Source organism: Balaenoptera physalus, assembly GCF_965194825.1.
Source record: "Balaenoptera physalus genome assembly, chromosome: 7".
NCBI lineage: Eukaryota > Metazoa > Chordata > Mammalia > Artiodactyla > Balaenopteridae > Balaenoptera > Balaenoptera physalus.
In genome coordinates this window covers 49,104,598-49,126,570 of record NC_138886.1, presented here as the reverse complement: position 1 = coordinate 49,126,570, position 21,973 = coordinate 49,104,598, and the positions used below count along the sequence as shown (strand labels likewise).

Genomic DNA, 21,973 nt, shown 5'->3' with positions numbered 1-21,973 from the left:
AGGGGTCTAAAATCTGCAGGAACCACTAGGAAAAGACCGCAGTAGAGACAAGGCGCTGAAATCAAGGGGCTAAAGAGAGTAGGGAAGGGCTGGTATCCTGTTGCTTTAGGAAAATGGGGAAATTCTGCAAACACTGATGGTTTGCAGCTAGTAAAAATGCAAAGAAGATACAAGATCCTAAGGTTTTTCCTAGGAGTAACAGAGAGCAAGCATATTCTAAAACTGGGCAAATATGGTTGTTGAGAGCTGGCAACAGAAGAAAACCTGCCTGCTCTGAGTCTCCAGGCTGTGTGGTATTTCTGCCTGAGAACAACAGAAAGGTCTCTCAGAATAAGCAAATCGAATTCGGTTTGGCTTTGTTATTATCACTCAAACACAGGGCTGTGGCCCTTTAAATCCTGCTCACGTGTGTAACATTTTGCTTAGTTAGTTGCATTTAATAGAGTTTTACTTTATGAAAGAACTATAAACGGAATGGACGATATGTTGGACTCACCCTCCAATTATTTAGGCTCATTGTACCTATTTATAAAATTTACGCAGCCAGAGCTGGCCAGGTTGCAGATAGTCTCCACCAAAATACCCATTCTCAGAGAGGAAAGGAGAAAAAAAAATCTGCAGAGGCTCTACCCAAGACACCCTACTGTCCCTGTTAGGGGACTGCCCTTTGCACTATGCAACAAAATACTTACCATTAGTATCTGAACATCTCACCTACAGAGAAACGTGACGGTGACAGTGGTCTCACTGCACAGGAATCCTCACATGACAAAGAGATCACAGGGTCCTTTGAAAGCAGCATCTCCTCAGATGCTTTTTTATAAATTAAATAACAAGGGAGGCCAATGACAAAGGCAGTGTTCTAAGGCATTGCTGATTAAATATCAATTAAAACCTATGATAAAAAACAAATCTGAAATAATTACTTAAAAATAGGTATATAACCTAAAAGCTTAACCCTAAAAGCTAGTCTTGACCACTAACCTGCTGGCTCTTAACTAACAGACAGGCAGAGCATCTAGAAAGAAACATGCAGCCTTAGCTGTGTCAGGCTTGCGTTTCAAACCTATCACAGACTTCACTGAAGTTAAAGAAAAAGGGTGGAAATGGAAACTTCAAAACTCAAGCCTTCAAGAGACATTTATTTTGATTACTTAAAAAATGCAATCCAGTGAGCACCAGGTCTCAAATTTAAAGCTGGTCTTTAAGAAACACTTAAATAAGAAATAGCCTAGAGCCTAGATAAGAGCCTAGCCTAGATTCTAGAGCCTAGACTTTTTCTGGAAAGAGCCAGATGGGAAATAATGGCTTTGTACGCTGTACAGTCTCTGTCACTAATCCTCAGCACTGAAGGTGTGTGACAGCAGCCATAGACAACATGCAAATAAGTGAGTGGTTGTGTTCCAATAAAACTTTATTTATGAACACTGAAATTTGAATTTTAAATCATTTTCAGGTGTCTGATATAAAATTCTTTTTGATTTCTTCAACCATTTAAAACCGTAGCAGCCATTCTTAGCTTGCTGACTCTATAAAGACGGGCTGTGGATCAGATTTGACCAGGTGCCATAGTTTGCCGGCCGCCACACAAACACCACCTGCCCATTCCACTTCACACTCTTTTGTAAACAAAGCCTGATGTAAGAAAACGGGACCCACCCACGAGAGAGAAACCAGGTGGTAACCCCTAGTGTTAATGGAAGGCCATGTTAACTCTAGGGGTGAGAGATGGAGAGAACAAATATTTCTTGAAAACCTAGTACTGTGTTTAAGTCTTATTGATTTACTGCTCACAACAATACTACTACATTGTGTGTACTAATGTACTACTAATACTATAGTATTACATGTACATGCACACTTTTCATAGTAGAGGAAAGTGAGACTCAGAAAATTTAAGTGCCTTGCCTCCACCTGGTTCCCAGGTAGGGTTTGAACATGCATTGGTCTTTTCAGAAAAGCTTCAATGTGGTATTGTGACCTGGGAAGAACTGAGTTGATAGTGAAGATGGGAAGAACAGAAGCTGCACTCGGAAGAGATGAAGCTCAAGAAGCAAGAGCTTCGATGCCGGGGTGACGAGATGGAGCCTGAATTAGAGCCCAGAGGAGAGAATGTGAGGACTCGCTGCTCTGCTAGCACAGCAGCTCCAGAGGCCACCCCAAATCAACCCAAACCGACTGGAGGATGTGACCCCCAGGCTGGCCTGCCATGGTAAGAGAGGCAGCCCAGAAGCAGACCGTTAACAAATATAATTTAATTAAGGCCAGACCATATAACAAGTTAACCCCAGTTGAAGAGCTAGGGCTTTAATGTTGCTGCTTTTTACAACAGTAATCTATATTTACTTTATAGAAACTTTAGAAAAATACAGATAATATAAAAACTGCCCATCGAGATAATCACGTTTAACGTTTTTGTGTAATTTAAATTCTTCTAGTCTTCTTCCTTTATGTTGTAAAGTGGGACTATGCTGTTCGTACCACTTTGCACCAAATATATCATGAACATGTTTGTGTCATTTCTCGAAGTCTAATTTGCAAAATGTCCCCCAAAACAAAGCAAACTGACCATAATCAAATAGGTTTGTGCAATTCTGCAGTGTCAGAGCCTCAGATGTTAACAATGCCTGTTTGATTAGAGCAAATGCTTACAAAGATCTCCAGTGGAGAAACCTGGTTCACCTTGCCCAGAGTATCCCTTATTTAACTTATTTAATCATGGGATCCTTCTATAATGTAACATTTGGAAAATTAATGTTCTACAGACTATCCTTTGGTGAAAAGCTGTTCTATATCATTTGTAATGGATGCATCATATTCCATTGTTATTTAAAGGTTTCAATTAGAGGGCTTCCCTCGTGGCGCAGTGGGTAAGAATCCGCCCGCCAATGCAGGGCAGACGGGTTCGAGCCCTGGTCTGGGGAGATCCCACATGCTGCGGAGCAACTAAGCCCGTGCACCACAACTGCTGAGCCTGCACTCTAGAGCCCGAGAGTAACAACTACTGAGCCCACACACCTGGAGCCCATGCTCCGCAACAAGAGAAGCCACCGCAATGAGAAGCCCGCGCACCGCAATGAAGAGTAGCCCCCGCTAACCGCAACTAGAGAAAGCCCGAGCGCCGCAATGAAGACCCAATGCAGCCAAAAATAAATAAAATAAATTTCTAAAAAAAACGGTTCATTAGAACTAAATATTGAGATTGTTTTCAAATTTTCACTATTATAAACAATACCATTTACATTTTTGCAACTTAATCTTTGCAGACTTTCATGATAATTCCGTGGACATGCAATTGCTTGGTCAAGGATATGAACATTTTTATAGTTTTTAAGAAATGGATGTTATCACTTATAGAATTTTGTTTTACATGAGAAAGTGAATGCTACATTTCACTTCTAATTTTATTTCACTAATGATTAATACTTAGACATTTAATCAGGCAAATTTTTACTAGATACTTTATATTCTGTGACTATGCTAAAAGCAACATGTATTGATTTTACAGAGCAACTGAAACTCTCATATACGGCTGTTGGGAGCATCTACTGAAATGAATACATGCAAACTCTATGTATTAGTATTCTACTGCTATATAACAAATTACCACAAACTTAAAAGCAAAGTCATTATTAGCTCACAGTTCTGTAGATCAGAAGTCCGACCCGTGTGGCTGGGTTATCTGCTCAGGGTATCACAAGGCTGAAATCAAAGCGTTGGGAGGATTGCATCCTCATCTAGAGGCTTTGGGGAGAAAGCCATATCCTATTTGTTGGCAAAATCCAGGTCCTTGAGGTTGTAGGATTGAGGTCCTGTTTCCGTGCTGGCTATCAGCTGAGGGCCACCCTCAGCTCCTAGAGACTACTTTTCAGTCCTTACATGTGGACCCCTGTATCATCAAGCCCCCAACGATGCAGCAAGGACCGCTTGCACTTCGAATCTGACTAACTCTTCTGCTCCCGGCTGGCGAAAACTCTTGCTTTTAAAGCAGTTGGTGTGATTATATTAGGCCCACCTGGATATCTCCCAATAAAGCCCACCTGGAAAATCTATCATTAGGGCATGGATTCTTGGGGGCTATTTTTAGTATTCTGCTGACCGCCTCCTATGACTTCAGCAGTTCCAGTCCTAGATATATACCCAACAGAAATGAGTACATATGTTCACCAAAACACATGCACAAGATTGCTAATAGAAGCACTATTCATATTAACCAAAACCTGGAGAAATTATTCAACAAGAGTTGTGGAATATTCTTATAATTGAATACAGAAATGAGAGTGAACAAACTACAACTACTTACAATGACACGAATGAATCTCATAAACATAATGCAGAGTAAGTAGATAAACGTGTTTTGTGGGAGCAAATGGAGGGGTACCTAACCCAGCCCAGAAAGTCATACAAAGCTTCCTGGGGGAAGGTAGAGCTTTCACTGCAAAGGATTGGAGGAGTGATGGAGGAAGGGGAGGACAGGGCTGAATTTTAAAGATAATATGAACAGAAGTAACACATCTGTAAAAATTATAAGCAGATGGGTATTATGAATGGATGGCAAAATAGTGGGGGAAAAAGGTGTGCCTAGCAAATTTGGCAGGAGTCAGAACATGGAGAACCTTGAAAGCCATATTAAGAAGATTGACCTTAATCCTGTAAGTGATGGGGACATGGGTGGTCCTTGTGAAAGGAAGGACATGGACAGTTTATATTTGGGACACTGACACTGCAAAGTGGAAGATGATGTTAAAAGAGGAAAACATGGAGGAAACTAGACTAGTTAGGAGGCTATTCAAGGAATACAGGTGAGAGATGATGGGAGGCCGAGTCAGCTGGAGTGAAGAGGAAGAGGGACAATATAGGAAGCAAGGATGCCTCATACCCACCTCCCTTGCAGACATCTCTTCTTAAAGTCTTAAGAAATTCTTATAGTTTTAAAATTCTTATGGCCCAACTGTTTCCTAGAAAACATGCACCAATCTGGATTCCCACTAACAATATGCCCATCTCCCCCAGTTCTTGACAAAATGAGTGCTTTATTTTTTAAATCTTCACTAAATGCATAGGCAAATATAACTACCTCATTTTTTTTATATTGTGTTTTTGACTGAAAGCAGGGTGAACATTTTAAAATGTTTATTGATTGTTTTTATTTGTCAATAAATAAAGTGTCAATTCATATCATTTGCTGGATTTTTCTAAATAAGTGTTTTTTCATATTGACCTGTAAGAAGTTATATATATTAAAGATACTAACCCTTTTTTTAAAAAATTATTTATTTATTTATTTATTTTTGGCTGCGTTGGGTCTTTGTTGCTGCGCATGGGCTTTCTCTAGTTGTGGCGAGCGGGGGCTACTCTTGGTTGCAGTATGCGGGCTTCTCATTGCACTGGCTTCTCTTGTTGCAGAGCATGGGTTCTAGGCACGCAGGCTTCAGTCGTTGTGGCACGTAGGCTCAGTAGTTGTGGTTTGTGGACTCTAGAGCGCAGGCTCAGTAGTTGTGGCAAACGGACTTAGTTGCTCCTTGGCATGTAGGATCTTCCCGGACCAGGGCTCAAACCCATGTCCCCTGCATTGGCAGGCAGATTCTTAACCACTGTGCCACCAGGGAAATCCCAATACTAACCCTTTTGAAGTGCATTTTTCCATATCTGTACCTTTTAATTTTGTTTAGGCTAATTTTTCATTTATAATAGTTTCACATTAAATAGTTACATCTATTAATCTTTCTGTCATTGGTTTCCACCTTTAGATTTGTATATTTGAGTTCTTCCCCAAATCATAATTTATGAATCTTCACCTATATTTTCTTCAAGTGATTTAATCATTTTATTTAAAGCTTTAATCGATATAGCAGTTAATTTGGTATATAGTATGATGTACCTTGATTTTTTTTCAGATAATCAACTGGCTAAACACAATGGATACTTCCTGCTTTCCCCATTGATTTGGAATGTCACTCTTACAAAATATATTAAAGTATTATGTCTTTAAAACAGGCTGTAATTCCTGGTAGGGCAAATTCTCCCACTTTTCTTTTACAAAATATTCTTGACTATTCTTGTAAGTCAGGGTTAAACTAGCTTCCTACAGTGAAATGAGTTGTTTCCCATCATTTTCTATGCTTCATGTTCTAACAGTTTAAATTCTAAAGAAAATATTGGTTCCTTAAAGATTTGAAAGATTTTGCCTATAAAATTATCTGGGTGCTGAAATTCTCTGACATTTGTCAACTTCTTTTATAGTTTTTGGTCTATACTGTGCTATTCATCAAAATTGTTCTTTTCCTAGGAAAGCCATTTAATCAAAATGTCCAAAATTATTAGATCATTATATCTATAATCTCTCTTTTCATTCGTAATATCATGCATTATTTAGATTTTCTATTTTTCTTGTTTTGCTTTGTCAAAATTAACTTTTATTGGTCTTTTCAAAGATCCACCTCTTGGGTTTATATGTCAATCTCACTTTAATTTTATTCTCTCCTCATGCTTTTCTCAGATTTTGTTCAATTTCTGGCTTCTTGAATTGATTGCTTGGTTTATTTGTTCATGGATAATAATAAAAACATATCAGGCTCTGAATTTTTCTTCTAAGTAAAGCTTTTGGGTATATCTTGGATATACAGCTTTCTCTATTTTTATTGACTTAAATGCTGATTATAATTTGTATTTTCTCTTGGATCTAAGAATTAGGACAATATTTTAATTTCTGCTATTTAAAAAATTATCCTTTTGTTGTGAATTGTTCACTTTATTGCCTGGTGGTCAGAAAATGTAGTCTCTGTTACTTACAGTCTTATTATATCATATTTTTGTACACATTCCACAAATATATGAAAAGAATATGCACATTACCAAAATCCTCTCTTTTTTGGGTAAGACTGTAGTTTTCATGAAATTCTCCTGCTGTTTTTATTTGTTTGTTTGTTTTTTATTTTTCTTTTTATGTATTTTGATGGAATGTTACTAGCCACTGTTACATCTTCAACATAGAATGTGCCCGTATAAAGTAATCTCCTCTTTCATCCAGTTTTTTTTTACATTAAATTCTATTCGTTTCTGTTTTCAGTATGACTACTGCTGAATTATTTTTTGTTGGCCTCTGCCTTGTTTATCTTTACCAGATAAAGATAATTATTGTCACTTCATTTTAGGTGAGCCTCTAGTGAAATATGCGTGCACACACGCGCGCGCACACACACACACACACACTTTCATATTTTGATCCAAATTGAAAAATCTAACTTTAAATAAGGAGATTTAGGTGACACGTGGATTCTACTTTCCTTATTTTGTTTGGTTTTCTTGTGTCTCCTTTCTTTTTCCTATCTTGTGCTATGTATTGATCAAGGCAGTTTTTGTTTCGTTTTCTACAAATTGTGCAAGAAATGACTATACTTTCTATTTATGATTTTCCACCTCCTGATTACTCTTCCCCCTACCCAACCAGAGGTCTATTTCCACTATTCTAATGTAGCTCTAATAAGGCACCAATAACCTCAAATACCTAAATACTGTGGACACATTTCAGTACTAGTCTTACTCCAGACCCCAGTGACATTCAACATAATTGATTACTCTGCCTCCCCGACTGCCCCTTATCCTAGGACCCTGCAGTTTTCTAAGTTTTGTTACTTCTTGAGCCAACTTTCTATCCCCCCTCCCCTCTGTTCTAGACTCTAACCCTCTCTCTCTATTCTACCACAGGTGATCCCATTTCTGTGGCTTCAGTTACCATCAGACATGATTGTGACTTCCAAATCTCCAGTCCACACAACTTTTCTGAGCTCTAAACTAGTATACACAATCGCTGTTCTCTCAACATGTCCACGTGATGTCTGACGGGCACATCAACCTCAACGTGTCCACGGATGAGTCCATGCCTTTCCTGCACACCAGCTTTCTCCTTTCCTCCACCTTATCAAACTTCACTAACCTGTTGCTCAGGCCATAATAACCTGAGGGTCATGACGGGACCTTTTCATCATTCACCCCTGACATCCTAACATCTTCAAGTCCAATGATTCTGCCTCGGAGGTGTTTTTGGAACTATTCACTTCTTCCTACTTCCACTGGTCCAAATAACCATCATTTCTTGCCCGGACAAACGCTAGTCTCCACTCTTCCACTCTTGCCCCTCTAAAATCCATTTTCCACCCAGCACCCAGAAAGAGCTTCTTGAAATATATATCTGATCATAACCTTCTTCTCTTGCAAACTTCCATAACACTGCCCTGCCCTGCCCTTAGAATCAAAATCAAATACCACATTGTAACCTGCAATACCAGGCCCCGTGATGTGGCCCGTGCCAACCACCCCTACTTCCCATCCCCTCTCATCTTCCTTGTTTATACTCCAGCCACCCCACCTTCCTTGGGTTCCTCCAAACTCCTGAACACCGTCCTGCCGAACTCCTCGCACTGGCTCTCCTCGCTCCCTCTACATCTGTAGGCCTGGCTCCTCCGTGTCACCCAGGTCCCCGCTCTAATGTTTAAGTCCCCTCAGGGAGACTCAATCTAAAGTAGCCTTTCCCCAACACTCAAGTCACCCAACTCTATTTCCATCATAATGCTTATCACCATCTGAAATCACATGGATAATTTGTTTACTTGCTTATGTGTTTCCATCCACTAACACATAAACTCCTTGAATGCAGAGAGCTGGTATGTTTTTGTCACCTTTCTGTCTCAGTGACAACAATGTGTGGCACTAACAGTTGCTCAATAAAATGAGTCAAATGCAAATAACCTGCTGCAGGCATAGACAGATGGAGGGTTGGATTCAGCAGATCCAGATTTAAATATGGTCTATACCACTTACTAGATGTGTCTTTTAGCAAGTTAGTAATTTCCTCATCTGAAATATGTGGATAACAATGGTATCTTCTGTAAGGAGCTGTACAGAGCTGCTGTAAAGATAAAATGAGAAAAAAGTCCTAAACGCTTGGCACTGTGACTAGCATACAATAAAACCTTAACAAACACTAGCTAGCTAGTATGTATCTATACTAGATTATACTACAATTATAGGTTTTAGATTCTCTAGACTAAATTACACACACACACACACACACACACACACACACTTTGGTGTTCATCTTCACTTGGTTTAATGGGTCTACTGTTTTGCCTTTGAGACTTCAACTTGTGTGTTCTTATCAATATCATATCTCAAGAGAACAATCTGAGTAATATCCTCTGACTAGTTCCTGGCACACACCAGCACAGTTATGAGCTTTATAAACCTCTTTAAGTGATTTACCTGAAAATATAAATATTCCCCTCCAGTATAATACAGCGATTTCACGTGGCCTCCGTTCCATCTACTTCCCCAGAGGTCTGTGAATAGTAAATACACACAGGTCTACACAAATATCTCACATGTTGAAAGGCCTAGGGTAAATCATCTTTGCACTCATCACAAGTTAAAGAAGTAACCCCCAGTATGACAGAAACATGCCCCTTTTACAACACATAATGGCTGGAACAATGCAATCTTTATCATTTATTATTTTTATTTGGACAACATATATACATATGTACAAAATACCTACTGTCAGAATCCTCTTGTATAATTTCATTTGATTTACAAAAACGGGACAGCAAAATAACTTAGGTCACTAATACTGTACAAAAATAAAACTGATTAAACAGTTGTAAAGATAAGTATCTTACAGTGTTACAGATCATTCATCTGTTGTGAAAGAACATCTCAATCTATCCAGAGTGATGAGTACTGTGCTTAATCTACCTGCAAACTGACAACGAGTCAGTTTCTGTAATTATAACTATACCAAATATAATTCTCAAAAGAAGCATGATGTAGGGCTACACCTTAAAGCCACGGCATCGTTCCACAGTGGTGAAGGGCTTTCTTCTTCCCTAACCAAGGAGAGGAGTTATCTTAACTCTAAAACTATTAAATTTTCCAGAATATGACAGCTACTTACAGTATTAGATAAAACAATTTTTCTTTCTTTTGAAACACCTGCAATAGTCTTTCAAAAAATTCAGTTTGGTTAAAAAAGTAAACAAAAATTACTATCCTCCATTTGGATTTTTTTAAGTTAAATCCATGGTCTTTTTAATATAAAAAGTAATTGTTTCATAGTTTTAGTGTTCAACGAACTCTAGTAGTCCTATTTGAACCATATCTTGATAGAGTAAATCTAATTAGAATGCTGGTTCCTGTTTTGTGACATTTTAAAACAGGATTTATCACAAGGAATAAAAAGCCTTGAGTTTATACGTTATGTTACTATAACATATAAGAGAATATCAAATGTGTGTTCTTCAACGACTTGAAAAGGCAAGTAGCAACTCTTTTGGGGAAGTAAATTGTGCATTTTTTTTTAAAACAAGTTGCTGCATTTACATCCATCGAAGTGCTGGACAAAAGCCACATGTAGATTTACTCCTGAAACTACAAAGATTGTCTTTCACTGACTTTGCTTGGTTTTCCTTCATTTCGTTCTGTGAGGGAAAGATGAGTTTGTACAAGTTAGTGGGTTGCTAGGCAACGCCAAACTCCTCACTCACTAAAAGGCAGCATGCAGAGGATCACAAGCAGAACCATTCCATGAGTTCAGTAAGAAACAGGCAGCCTAACCTATTTCGTATGGAAGAACAGATGTCCTTAAAACTTATTTTGGACACAGAAATTAAAATTTGGTTTAAAATAAGCGTTTCAAAAATCTGAAACAGAGGTAGAAAGTGTTCTTTATTTTTCCTGACATGTTTTCCCGTGAGAAAACACTTTCCTTTTTATCCCATGGACTGCTCCCAGTCCCTAATGTTAAAAGCAGTTCTCTTTCCAGAACTACTGATACAACTACGCTGGTTAAACAAACAAAAGAAAAACACCGTGCTAGTGATGGCTACTGTATTGGAAGTTGGAGTCAGCTGTGACCCATGCCTGCTGCAGGAGCCCACACTGGTTCTGAACTGGAAACAAGCATGTGTCAGGTGAAATGATGAATTCACCCCAGGTTTACACAACACATCTCATAGCACACGTATAAACTAGAGTGCACCATAACTCCCTGTTTTAAATATCAGATAAAATTGTCAGAAAACGTTGTTTCTGATGAAAAAGAAGAATATGTAAACATTTCCCCCATGATCACTGCTGACTCCCCTATTTGAGGTTTCTTCTCAACGATGAAAACTCGGTTCATTTTTCTGACCACATAAAGGCCAAAATTAAGTTTTCAGGTAAATGGTATACTATGCATATAGTGGTTGAGGCCATTTTAGACCCCTGGATACGAGATCTTATAGTGGTGAGGCTACTGATATAAAAGATACAGTGTTGTGTTTTCATTCCTCTAAGTTCCATGTGCCTTCCTTCTCCAAAAGGGATGATTTTGCACAGTCTCCTCTGAAATCATCGTGGTATCTTCCCTTAGCGCTCACTACTTATAGGGGTATGTTATTTTTCTTTTCACATTTCAGCTCCCTTTTCCTTTTATGTAACTCTTGCACCTGTTATTGGGGGTTCTGTAGGAACATGGGAAGGTAACCGACAAACCTTTTCCCCGAAGAATAAACGTTTCCAGAGCTAGTTACTGTTATGCACCCATTCAAATAAAACCCAACAGAGTCAAAGCCCTCGCCCTTCGTGGCATTATGGTACAATAAGAAGAGGTTAATTAAAAGGATAGGAAATTTTGGAAAAGTTAATAGAGTTAAAATTGTTTGTTCTTTTTTAAATTAAAAAATATATATACTACCCTCCTTCTCCTTCAGCATCTGTTGTATATATTCTGCCCTCACATCTCTGCCATGATTTCATAGGGAAATGTGTATACTGTAAAATAAGCAGGTTATAACGTGGTTCCAAACAGAATGTCTGCTTCTATCCTTAAAGCATGTATTTAACTTATTCATCCTCTGCGTTAGAAAATAAAAGTGCAGCTTATGTTCAAAAAGTACAATTCATACAAAGCAAGGTTTGAAAGTTCCGTACTTACAGTAACCTTTCAAAGGTGTGTCTTGATTAGTATAAATTCATACTGCTTACCCATTGGCTATAAGTAACTTTTTTGTTTTCAAGTCTTTAGATGACAGATCATGCTGGAGTAGATGTGCTCTTGCTTGCATAAAGACAGCTGTGCTATGGCGTTTCGTATCTCAAAAGGTAACGTGATTCAAGAGAGTGGTTTTGCTAAAGAAACTGAAGCACACTCGTCATTACATTAAAAGGTAAGAAAACAATTCTGAGAGAGAGCAAGCAGAAAGGGCCCAGAATCACTGTGTGATGCTACAAGTCAACTCACCCAGTCAGACATATGTACACCAGTGTTGAATCTTTAAAAGTCTACCCCAGTCTTGGCTTTAACCCCCTCCCCACACCTGCCACCCCTCCACCCCCCCAAAAGAAAATTAAGGAGAGGAAAAAAAAAAAAAAAAAAAAGAATTTGTCTTGCCTCCAACAGTCAGAGACGGTTCAGAGTTGCCTCTGCAAGGGGGACCAAGTGTTGACTTTGATCTTAGGCTACAATGTGCTTTTTAAAAACAACGCAGGGAGAGGAAAATTAGACTAGTGACCAAAGAACAGCGACTTCCTGTGCTGGCAGCGCGCCTCTTCTGGGCCGTGGTTCCCACCTGTCTGTCTGTTCGCTGGGAGTAGTTCGTCCTTCCGGGTCCGTCCCTCCCTGGCTCGGTGGGCAGCACCTCACAAAGGGTTGGCCAGTGCCTTTTTGGATCGCTTGATCATGCTGGGGTGGAACTCCGTGTGCCGCCGGGCGTGCTTGGTCAGGTGGTCGCTCCTCATGAAGCGCTTCTCACACAGCGGACAGCGGAACTGCTTCTCCCCCGTGTGGGTCCGGTAGTGGCGGGTCAGCTCGTCGGAGCGAGAGAACTTTTTAAGGCAGTCTGGCCACGTGCAGGGAAAGGGCCGTTCACCTAAGAGAAGAGAATCAGGGATACAGGTTAAAGAACGTGTAACTGAAATTCTCCAGGCTGGTCCTGGTCAACCATCCCATGACTCAGAAAATAACTCCTTTGTGTTCTGGGCTGAACTGTGTGCCCCCCAGTCACAGGCTGAAGTCCTAACCCCCAGTACCTCAGAATGTGGCTGTATTTGGAGATAGGGTCTTTAAAGAGGTGATTACGGTTACATGAGGTCATGTAATCGAATGACTGGTAGCTTTATAAGAAGAGGAGATTAGGTCACAGACTCGCAGAGGAAAGGCTGTGTGAAGATGCTGGGAGAAGATGGCCAGCTACAAGCCAGGGAGACGGGCCTCAGAAGAAACTGACTCTGCCAACATCTTAAGCTTGGACTCCCAGCCTCCAAAACGGTGAGAGATAAATTTCTGTTGTTTAAGCCACCCAGTCTGTGGTACTTTGTCATGGCAGCCCTAACGAAGTAATACCACGAAGAAATTGCTGAGAATCGTCTTCTCTAGGTAAATGAGCTTGCTATTTGTACCCAATGGATCCCCAAGAGCCTTGGAAACTATATTTTCCAGTTTTTGTCTACGCGGTTGCTGGTTTCACGAGTTCTTTCCAAGGTGTCAAAAACCTTAGTCCTTTGCTAAATTTCCTGGCATCGTACAGATGGAAGAGAACTGGGGCATCTAATCCAACCAACCTCCCACCAGAGGCAGGCATCTCCCCTTAAGCTCCTGAATGTTTGGCCACCCAGCCTCTGCCTGAGCAATTCCGGCGGCAGAGCCCCTTACCTGCCGAGGAAGCCTGCTTGTTTCTGAGCATCCCTGTGATAAACACTCTTATTGATGTGAAACCTGCCTTCCTGCGAAGTTATACTGTCTTAACACTAAAAATTAGTTTTTTCCCTCTGCCACCTAATAATCCCTTAACTATCTGAAGACTGCTATCACGCCATTCTCTAATCTTTTCTGGTCTAGTTGAAACAATCCCAGTTTCTTCCATATTTCTCATAAAAGAAGAGCTCACATTATTCTAAAATAACATAAGCGCAGGCACAGCACTAAGGGTTGCACATGCATTATCTCACTGACTTCTTACAGGACACCCCACGGAGGCGGCCCATTTTACAGATGAGGCTTAACACTTGTCAGGGTTTCCACATCCCTCCCATTACGGTTGCTCTCCTCAGATGCACGCTATTGCCTCCCTGTCCCACTTAAAACGCAGCTAAGCCCCGCCCTCCAGACATGACCAGGCCAGCACTGGGGGCCTCCCGACCCCTGGATTGGCAGGGGAGAGTCTGTGTCCGTGTCTGTTGGGCAGGACACACACAAGCCGACAGGCAGAAGGAGCTGCTTAAGATCAGAGTCTTGCTTGCTCTTCTTGTGAGTGACTGTCACCACCCCCCAGCTCTGAGCACCTGCCTGCCTACTCCTCACACCTTTCCAAGCACAGCCCAAAGCAGCTGCTTCACAGACTCAGGGCACAGACTCTGGTTTCCACAGAACTCTCCAGACACTCCTTAGGTAGGTGTGAGGAGTGAATCTTTTCTCACTCCTGTCCCCACCTTCCTGGAACCCAGAGAGAGGCTCAAAGGGCTGGGAGCTGCCCAGCGGGGTGCATCTGAGTCATCCAAAAATGATTCCTTTCCCCCAGCTTCTCCTAACCTGTGCCAGAGATGTGAAAATAAAGATAATAACAACAAAATACCTCTATCACCTTCGTGACTAAGGTTTTATTTGCTGTTCTCTAAGCAGAGGTATGGCCATCACGCCACATACAACCTACCTGTTCTTATGGGAAACCTGATGTGGGCAAAACAAATTTGTATAAACAGATTCACTATACACAGGTCTAAGTATAAATACTTCCTCGCTGAGCTCTAAGCTGAAGAGTCACAGCAGCAAGAGGCGATAGCAAGCCAGTGAATCCTGAGCCCTACCCAAGGTGGATGATGCCCGAGGACGCTCAGAGTCTCCAGCAGGGCCAAAAAGAGAGAGAGAGAGAGAGAGGAAAAGAAGAGCTTCAGACTGAACCCTCTGAAAAATCCAATGACGTGGAGTTGAAAACTACACTTTTGCAACTTCTGTTGGATTAAAAAGCATTTTTACCCAGTTCAGCAGAACTTCTGAGCAAAAGGCGAAATGCAGGCTATCATAACCCAACAAGGTTGAGCTTCCCTGGGCAAGGACAACGTCCCGTCTGACCTCCGTGCTACCTGTGCTGCCAAGCATTTAGTAAATGCCTCAACTCTGTGCGTGTGTGTTCATCTTCCAGGTCGCGCAGGGGACCAAATCCTGCTCAGAAGTTCCCAGATCACAGGAATATTTCCGGGCTATTTCTGAATCAGACTGCAGCCAAGTCCTCACTAACCCAAACGAAGAATCTATGGGAGAAGTGTTCTTTAAACATGTTATGTTAAAAAATAAAATATAATGAAGAGTTAGAATTCATAGCGTGATAAGTTGTAAAAAAAAAAAAAAAACAGACCAAAAACCCCTGTCTGTTGTCCCTTTCCTGGAGCCCTCTCTCCACTGCTTGATGATTTGGTGGGGAGGAAAGCGACGACAAGGAGAAGTTCCGTGTTTTCTCAACACTTGTTAGGACAGACACCCATCAGAGGCGGTTTCCTTGAAGGAGTGGTGATGTGGTTTAGTTATTCACTGGCACATGTTTCTTTCAAGCGAGTCATGAGGGGAGATTAATTTATTTGAACGGATCTGTGTCCACTGTGGGAAAAATGGGTCAGAAGACCACTCTACTGTGTGCTAAGACTGGAAAAGAAATAAGGCACCCCTTGTTTCAACAAGATGGAAGTGATAGCCAGTGGAAAATCGTCATGAAGCCTGAATCAGCTGCAGGTACTGGAGAGCTATTAAGTATTTACGCTTATGATTTACAAAGATTTCAAGTGTAATCAGGGTCCATTCCCATTGGATTCACTTTCGGTCTAGCTCATGGCTACACTCTCTTCACTGCCCCTCATAGTTGTCATGTGATTGTTCTCATTGCTTCTAATCCAGGTGCTGTCATTGACCTAGCATCCTTTTCCCTGAGTGCTTCAGAGACGACAGGGCCACCCACAGAGCCCAGAGCAAATAAGAGCCAACAGTAGCCTTTGTTAGATTCATATAACGTGTATAATTCAAGCTTACAGTTTCCAAGCGTTTAAAAATAGATCTACTTGGAAGTGAGTTGCTGGTCTAAAAGCTCTAGGATCATTTTGAGTTTTCTCGGATCCTTTGGAAAAGCATTAGGGGCTTTTGGTCAATGATCTAAGTCAGGGGTTAGCAAACTATGGACCATAGGTCAAATCTCACCTGCTGGAATAAACACCATTCCTATACTTAGTTTTTACCAAATGGTTGAAAAAAATCGAACAGTAATATATTTTGTGGCAGGAGAAAGTTTTATGAAATTCAGGTTTTCATGTCCACATACAGAGGTGCATTGAAACACAATCATACTCATTGTTTATGTATTACCTATGGCTGCCTTTTCACTACAACAGCAGTGTTGAGTAGTGATAAGAGATCGTACGGACCACAAAACCTAAAATATTTACTATCTGGTCCTTTATAGAAAGTTGGCTGACCCCTGATCTCAATCTGCAGGCCTGAATTTCTATCTAGTGTACACCAGAATTTGTAAATCCAAATGTCTACAGGAGCCAGACACATAATAAAAGTGGGTGAAATGCCAAGTATATGAGACCATGGATTGTAGAGGAATCTGGGGCCAACTGGGGAGTGCTTTCCACACATAAAGGCATTCAAATTCAACACTTGATGAAACACCGTGCCAGCCAAGCAGTGTGTGTTCAGGGGACCTGGATTCTTCTTGGGGATTTGCAATTTGCAGCCCTTTGAAATCATCCACCTCTTTAACCCAGTGGAGAGTTTGCGTACAACCTACTATAGGATGCATTTCCACATGTTAGTTAATGATAGACACATATTAAGGTATCTAGAAAAAGATACGTGTTTTGAACCTAAGAAAGTATGGAATGGGGAAATCATATGTAGAGAGGGAAGAGATTTTCAGGCTGAATGGGACCAGAGATGATGTGCAGAGTGGAAAAGAGAGGGCTTAGGAGGGCTGGGATTTGCCCTTCATCCTGCAGCCGGGGGTAAATCAAGTCAGGCCCTTCCTTTAGCTCAAGGCTAAGGTCCCCAAAAGAATGGTTAACCTTCTTTATACAGAACAAATCATATGGTAAAGCAACTATCAATTAAGGAATACTTAAACTTGTCTTTCGTATTAATGAGAGAGTTACCATCCTCCTGGGGGAAAAAAATAAATAAAAAAGAACAGACATGTACTTGTGCTTTATTTCTGGCCTTCACAGGAAAACACACCCAGAAGCAGTGACACAATACAGTCTGCTTTACTGGAGCAGAGCTGGTAACAGCACAAGTTTCTGTGCATTCTCATTATTTATATACCACTTCCCTTCCCCTTCAGCAACAAGCTCAGCGCCTCTCACTGACAGACTCAGCTCTGAGTATAAAACACACTGGATCAAAACGGCTACTGAACACTGCATCAAACGTGTAAAAGGCTTTCTTTGCAGAGAGAGGTCAGGTCTCCAGAACTCTCCTGGGTCTCCAGTGGGTTCAAGAGAAGTGGAGGGGGGGCCTTCTGGCTATGCACTCGCTACCTTGATGGCTCATTGCTTTTAAGGAGCCTCCACCCCACCCGGTGATTAGTTGATGATGTCAAGTGAAGCTTATTCTTTTCGGCAAAGTCGTGAAATGAACAGTGGTGAGTTTTTCATATAGAGGGAGAACGAGGACAAGTACGGGGACTGCTAACTGGATATATCCAGCCCTGTCCAAGCTCCCCAGAGCTCAGATGGACAGCCAGTGCAGTCCTGGCCTAGGGTCTAGACCCTCCCCCTCCCGCCTCTGATTCTCTCTCTTCCCCTCCCACAATTCCACGGAAGAGCCCCAAATGGGCTAAACTTAATTGGGTTTAAGAGGGTTAAAAATACCAACTCTGAAGCTTCCACTGCTTTGAGCAGAAGTAACCCAATCTAGTAAAACAAATCTAAGGGAATTGGGCCTCCTTTTCAAAATAGAACTCTAAAAATGTCAATTAATAATCATAGCTTCGCACAGATGTACAAAAGCAAGGCTGTTTCTTGAGGAAAAATAGTGTTTTTCTTAATTACAAAAAAGCAACTAGGAGTCCAGAGATAAAAGGATAATTTGATATTGGAAAATCATAATGATATTACACGTCATTTAATAGGTTAAATTCACCCCCACCCACACTCATATCTTGCCTTTATAAATGCAGAACAATATCTGATAAAATTCAACATCCATCCCTAATAAAAGCTTTTAGGAAAACAAAATAGTTCCTTAACAGGATAGAAAATATAGATTCAAACCTTTCCCCAGCAGGGTCAATAGTAAAATGAAGGCAGCATTCCCACTGAGGTCAAGCTCAAGGCAGGAATGGACTCCTGCCCCGATCATTATAGCTATGTAATGTTGTTCAGGAAATGCTAGTGACTGCACGTAAATAACAAATTAAGAAGTAAATTGTGGGAAGGAGGAGGCAAAATAAGAATTACTTGCAACTGATACAACTTCCTATTTGGAAAGTCTAAGATAACAAAAATTAAAAACGCAGAGCAGAGATTGGCACAGCACTGTAAATCACCTATACTTCAATAAAAAAAATGGAGAAAAAAATGCATTCATAGGTGTAAATATACAAAAGAACAATGGTTTTCTTATATGGTAACCACAGTCAGTCAGGGTAAGCCTACCAATAAAATTCAGGACCTGCATGAAGAAAATCATAAAACTACGATATGAAAGGAAATGAATAAATGGGACATTTCCCATGTTCTTGGATGGTAAGACCCAGTGTTCTGAATATGGCAATTCTGTACAAATTCATCTATGAAATTAACACACACCATAGACATTCTTTTTTCTTGAACTTGACAAAATTATTTTAAAGTTCATTGGGAAGAATAAATACGCTCAACTTGCCAAGAAAATTCTGGAATAGAACAATAATAAATGAGCGCTTGCAATACCAGTTATTAAAATGTATGATTAAAGCTGCAAAAATTAAGATAGTGTGATACCAGCACAGGAAAAGACAAATCAGTGGAGCAGAGTCAAGTCTGAAGATAAACCCAGGACTATAGGGATGGGCATTTCAAATCAGTGAAGAAAAGAATGTTTAATTCAATAAATGGCATAGATATCTGGTAAAAAAGAAAAAAAAATTAAATCTGGATTCCTACCCTTATACCTTACACTTAAATTCCAAATGGAATTTTTTACATTTACTGTACACGTAAATGTAAAAAATAAAACCATAAAGGTAAAAGAAAATATAGGTGAATATTTTTAGAATCCTGGAATAGGGAGAGACTTCCTAAACATGAAATCAAAGGCAGTATCCTATTTGAAGGATAGTTTTAAAATACTTGAAAATGTTAAACTTCTGCATGGTAAGATACATATACATACACACACACACACACGCACATATAAGTAAAAAAATTTAAGAACTAAAACAGTGAACGAATAAAGGAAATTGCAGCCTATGACAAAAGGTTAAAATCTGTGGTACAGAAAGGACACTAGCAAATCAAAATGAATAGCCCAACTTCATAAAATTGGGCAAGGATGCAAATAAGTAATCTATAAAATAAGAAATACCAACAGCCAATTAATAAATATATGAAAATATAGTCAATCTCATAAGTAATCAAAACATGCCAATCAAGACACCAATGAAATACACATCAGGCTGGTAAAAGTGTTAAAAAGTATGTTCATATACCTATCATTGATGGTGGCATGAGGAAATAGGCATGGGTGGAAATTATAATTGTTCCAGGATCACCTGGCAATACATTTGTCCAGGAATTATTTGTGGTAACAATTAGGGAGCAACACAAAAATATACAAGGATACCAGCATTGTTTATAAAAGGTAAAACTCGGTAACAACCTAAATGTCTAACAATAAAGAACTGGTTTAATACTTTAGTGTTCCATACAGTGGAATAATATGTGCCTGTTAAAAAGGTACTAGATTATTCTATACAGAAGATGTTAGCAATACACGGCTAAGTGAAAAGAGCAGTGCATGATCTGCTGTGTATGTGTGTGAACATCTAAGGAGAGGAAAAATCCTGGAAGAATATATGCAAAATATGAACAATATTTATCTACAGGTGAGGGGATAACCTCTACTTCTTTTTGTAATTTTCCCCTATGTTTTCTGATTTTTTTAAGCAAGTACAAATTTCTTTTATAATGAGAAGTCAGAAAAGTCTTACACAAAACAAAGGTAACGATGATGCATATGAGTTCAAATTTTTCCACCAATGGGTTGATCAAGATCCTATTCCATTCGAGGGGTGGGTGGTTTACACTCTATTGAGAAATAGACTCCAGGGTCCAAGACCAAAGAAAGGCAAAGAATCCTTCTGCTTCCTTCTCAAATTGTTAGAAAGTGAGAAACTTTCAGAGTAAACTACATGTGTTTTCTCACTCCTCCCCCACCTCCTCCTCTCCTTTTTCCGTACGTGAAAGGAAAATGGCCCGTGAGAAGAGACAGGAATCTCCCTTCAGATACCAAGTGACACAGGCAGTGATGGCAGGGCTGCCCCACCAAGGAGCAGGCTCCTTAGGAAGCAGGGTGAGAAAGAGGCGCAGACACACAAAGCCCAGAGCCCAGTGCAGCGTTCCTGGCGGAGCACCAGCCCGCACAACTGCCGCAACCGGAAGCCATTGACACCCCATTGTCCATTATCATCGGTCCTCATTCCCCATGGGAGAGCAATGCTAACTTGCAGGTACAAAAATGTGAGCTTTGCTTTACTGTTCTTCATTTCCACACCCAAGTGCAGAAGCACCCATACACTTGCACCGTCTGGGTACAGCCAATTCTACATTTCCCTGCATAAGTCATTCCAATTAATATCAAACTCAAAAATCAAGAAATTAAAAGCCTCCTGTCCGCCAGAAATGTTGCTACTACCTACACAGGTAGATGTCCTAAAACGATAAACATTCTTGATAGCTTTAGAAGAACCCTGCCTGAATGCCGTCCCATCACACTATGGTTTGCTCCTGGCCTCTCTCTCTGAATCCTTCTTGTGATTTGGTTTCCTTTTATATTTCATTGTTGATACAACAGAGTCACTATAGAGTTTGGACGTGAGATTTTACTTCCTGGTCCCTGTGGTTATCTGTGGAAAGCAGCCTGCCTCCATACTTGAGGTTCTGAACTGGGAAGTGGGTGTCTGCAACATCTGTCATGCAGTACTTCCTCACTGGAAGCTGGTGCCTAGCTATTTGGAAGCAAGCCTGTCCCAATATTGCTTGCACATTCCCAACCTCAACTGATCTGTGAGGTGGCACATGTGCCAGGACCTCAGAAATGAAGATGACAGACAATAGCGTCTTGACTCTTTAGGTTCTCAACCCAGCAAGAAATATATCATTTTGCCTTGATGTCTCCATTACCTGGCCCCCAGCTCAGCAACTCTGAAATGGCAGAGAGGTGAGGTGACCTCCCCACGTCCACACAGCTAGGTCCAGGCCCAGATTAGCCAATCCCCACGACTGCATTCTTCCTCCCACCCCAGCCTGTACTGCCTCTGCCCAGTTCTTTGTGGAAAAGAGAAATAGTAAATAAATAACCTACTAGGCACTAAACATTGAACAGGATATGTAAGCTTGAGGGCAAAGCTATGCTGAGAACGTAGAGTCTTTGAATCTTTGCATTCTGGGTTATTTTTATGACCACCTAATTCAAACCCATCCTGTTTCAGATGAAGCCGACTCAGAGAGCCAATGACTCGCCCAAGGACATCCTTAGAACCGGTTTTCAAATTCTTGCTTCAGTTCTGAGCACAGAACAAGGTTAGAGGTGAGAGCAGAACACAGACCTTAACTAAATGTAGAGACTGCCTTTTTCCTGTGTTTTTCTAATCCTCTTACTCCCAGGCCCTCCTTTCCAGATGCATTGCCTCGGGGAGGGAAGAGACAGTTTAAAACAAGTAAGTTGCTGCTAAGCTTGAGGTTTCAAAATAGA

The 21,973-nt window shown here is 40.6% G+C and overlaps 1 protein-coding gene across 2 annotated transcripts in view; it reads right to left on the bottom strand.

Moving 5' to 3' along the window:
• Window positions 1–5,267: 5,267 nt before the first annotated feature.
• KLF9 (KLF transcription factor 9) overlaps window positions 5,268–21,973 on the bottom strand; it is a gene marked incomplete at its 5' end in the record, with an annotated part of 28,176 nt that continues 11,470 nt past the window's right edge. Inside the window, 4 exons of one of the 2 annotated variants that reach the window (XR_014266100.1) lie at window positions 5,268–5,567; window positions 8,821–8,908; window positions 9,262–9,338; window positions 12,022–12,905. Coding sequence is in view for 1 of the 2 variants with exons in the window: in XM_082471107.1 (XP_082327233.1) it covers window positions 12,676–12,905 (230 nt within the window). Of the gene's footprint in view, window positions 5,568–8,820; window positions 8,909–9,261; window positions 9,339–9,491; window positions 12,906–21,973 lie in introns of those variants that run through there. The other variant, XM_082471107.1, reaches the window with a different exon arrangement.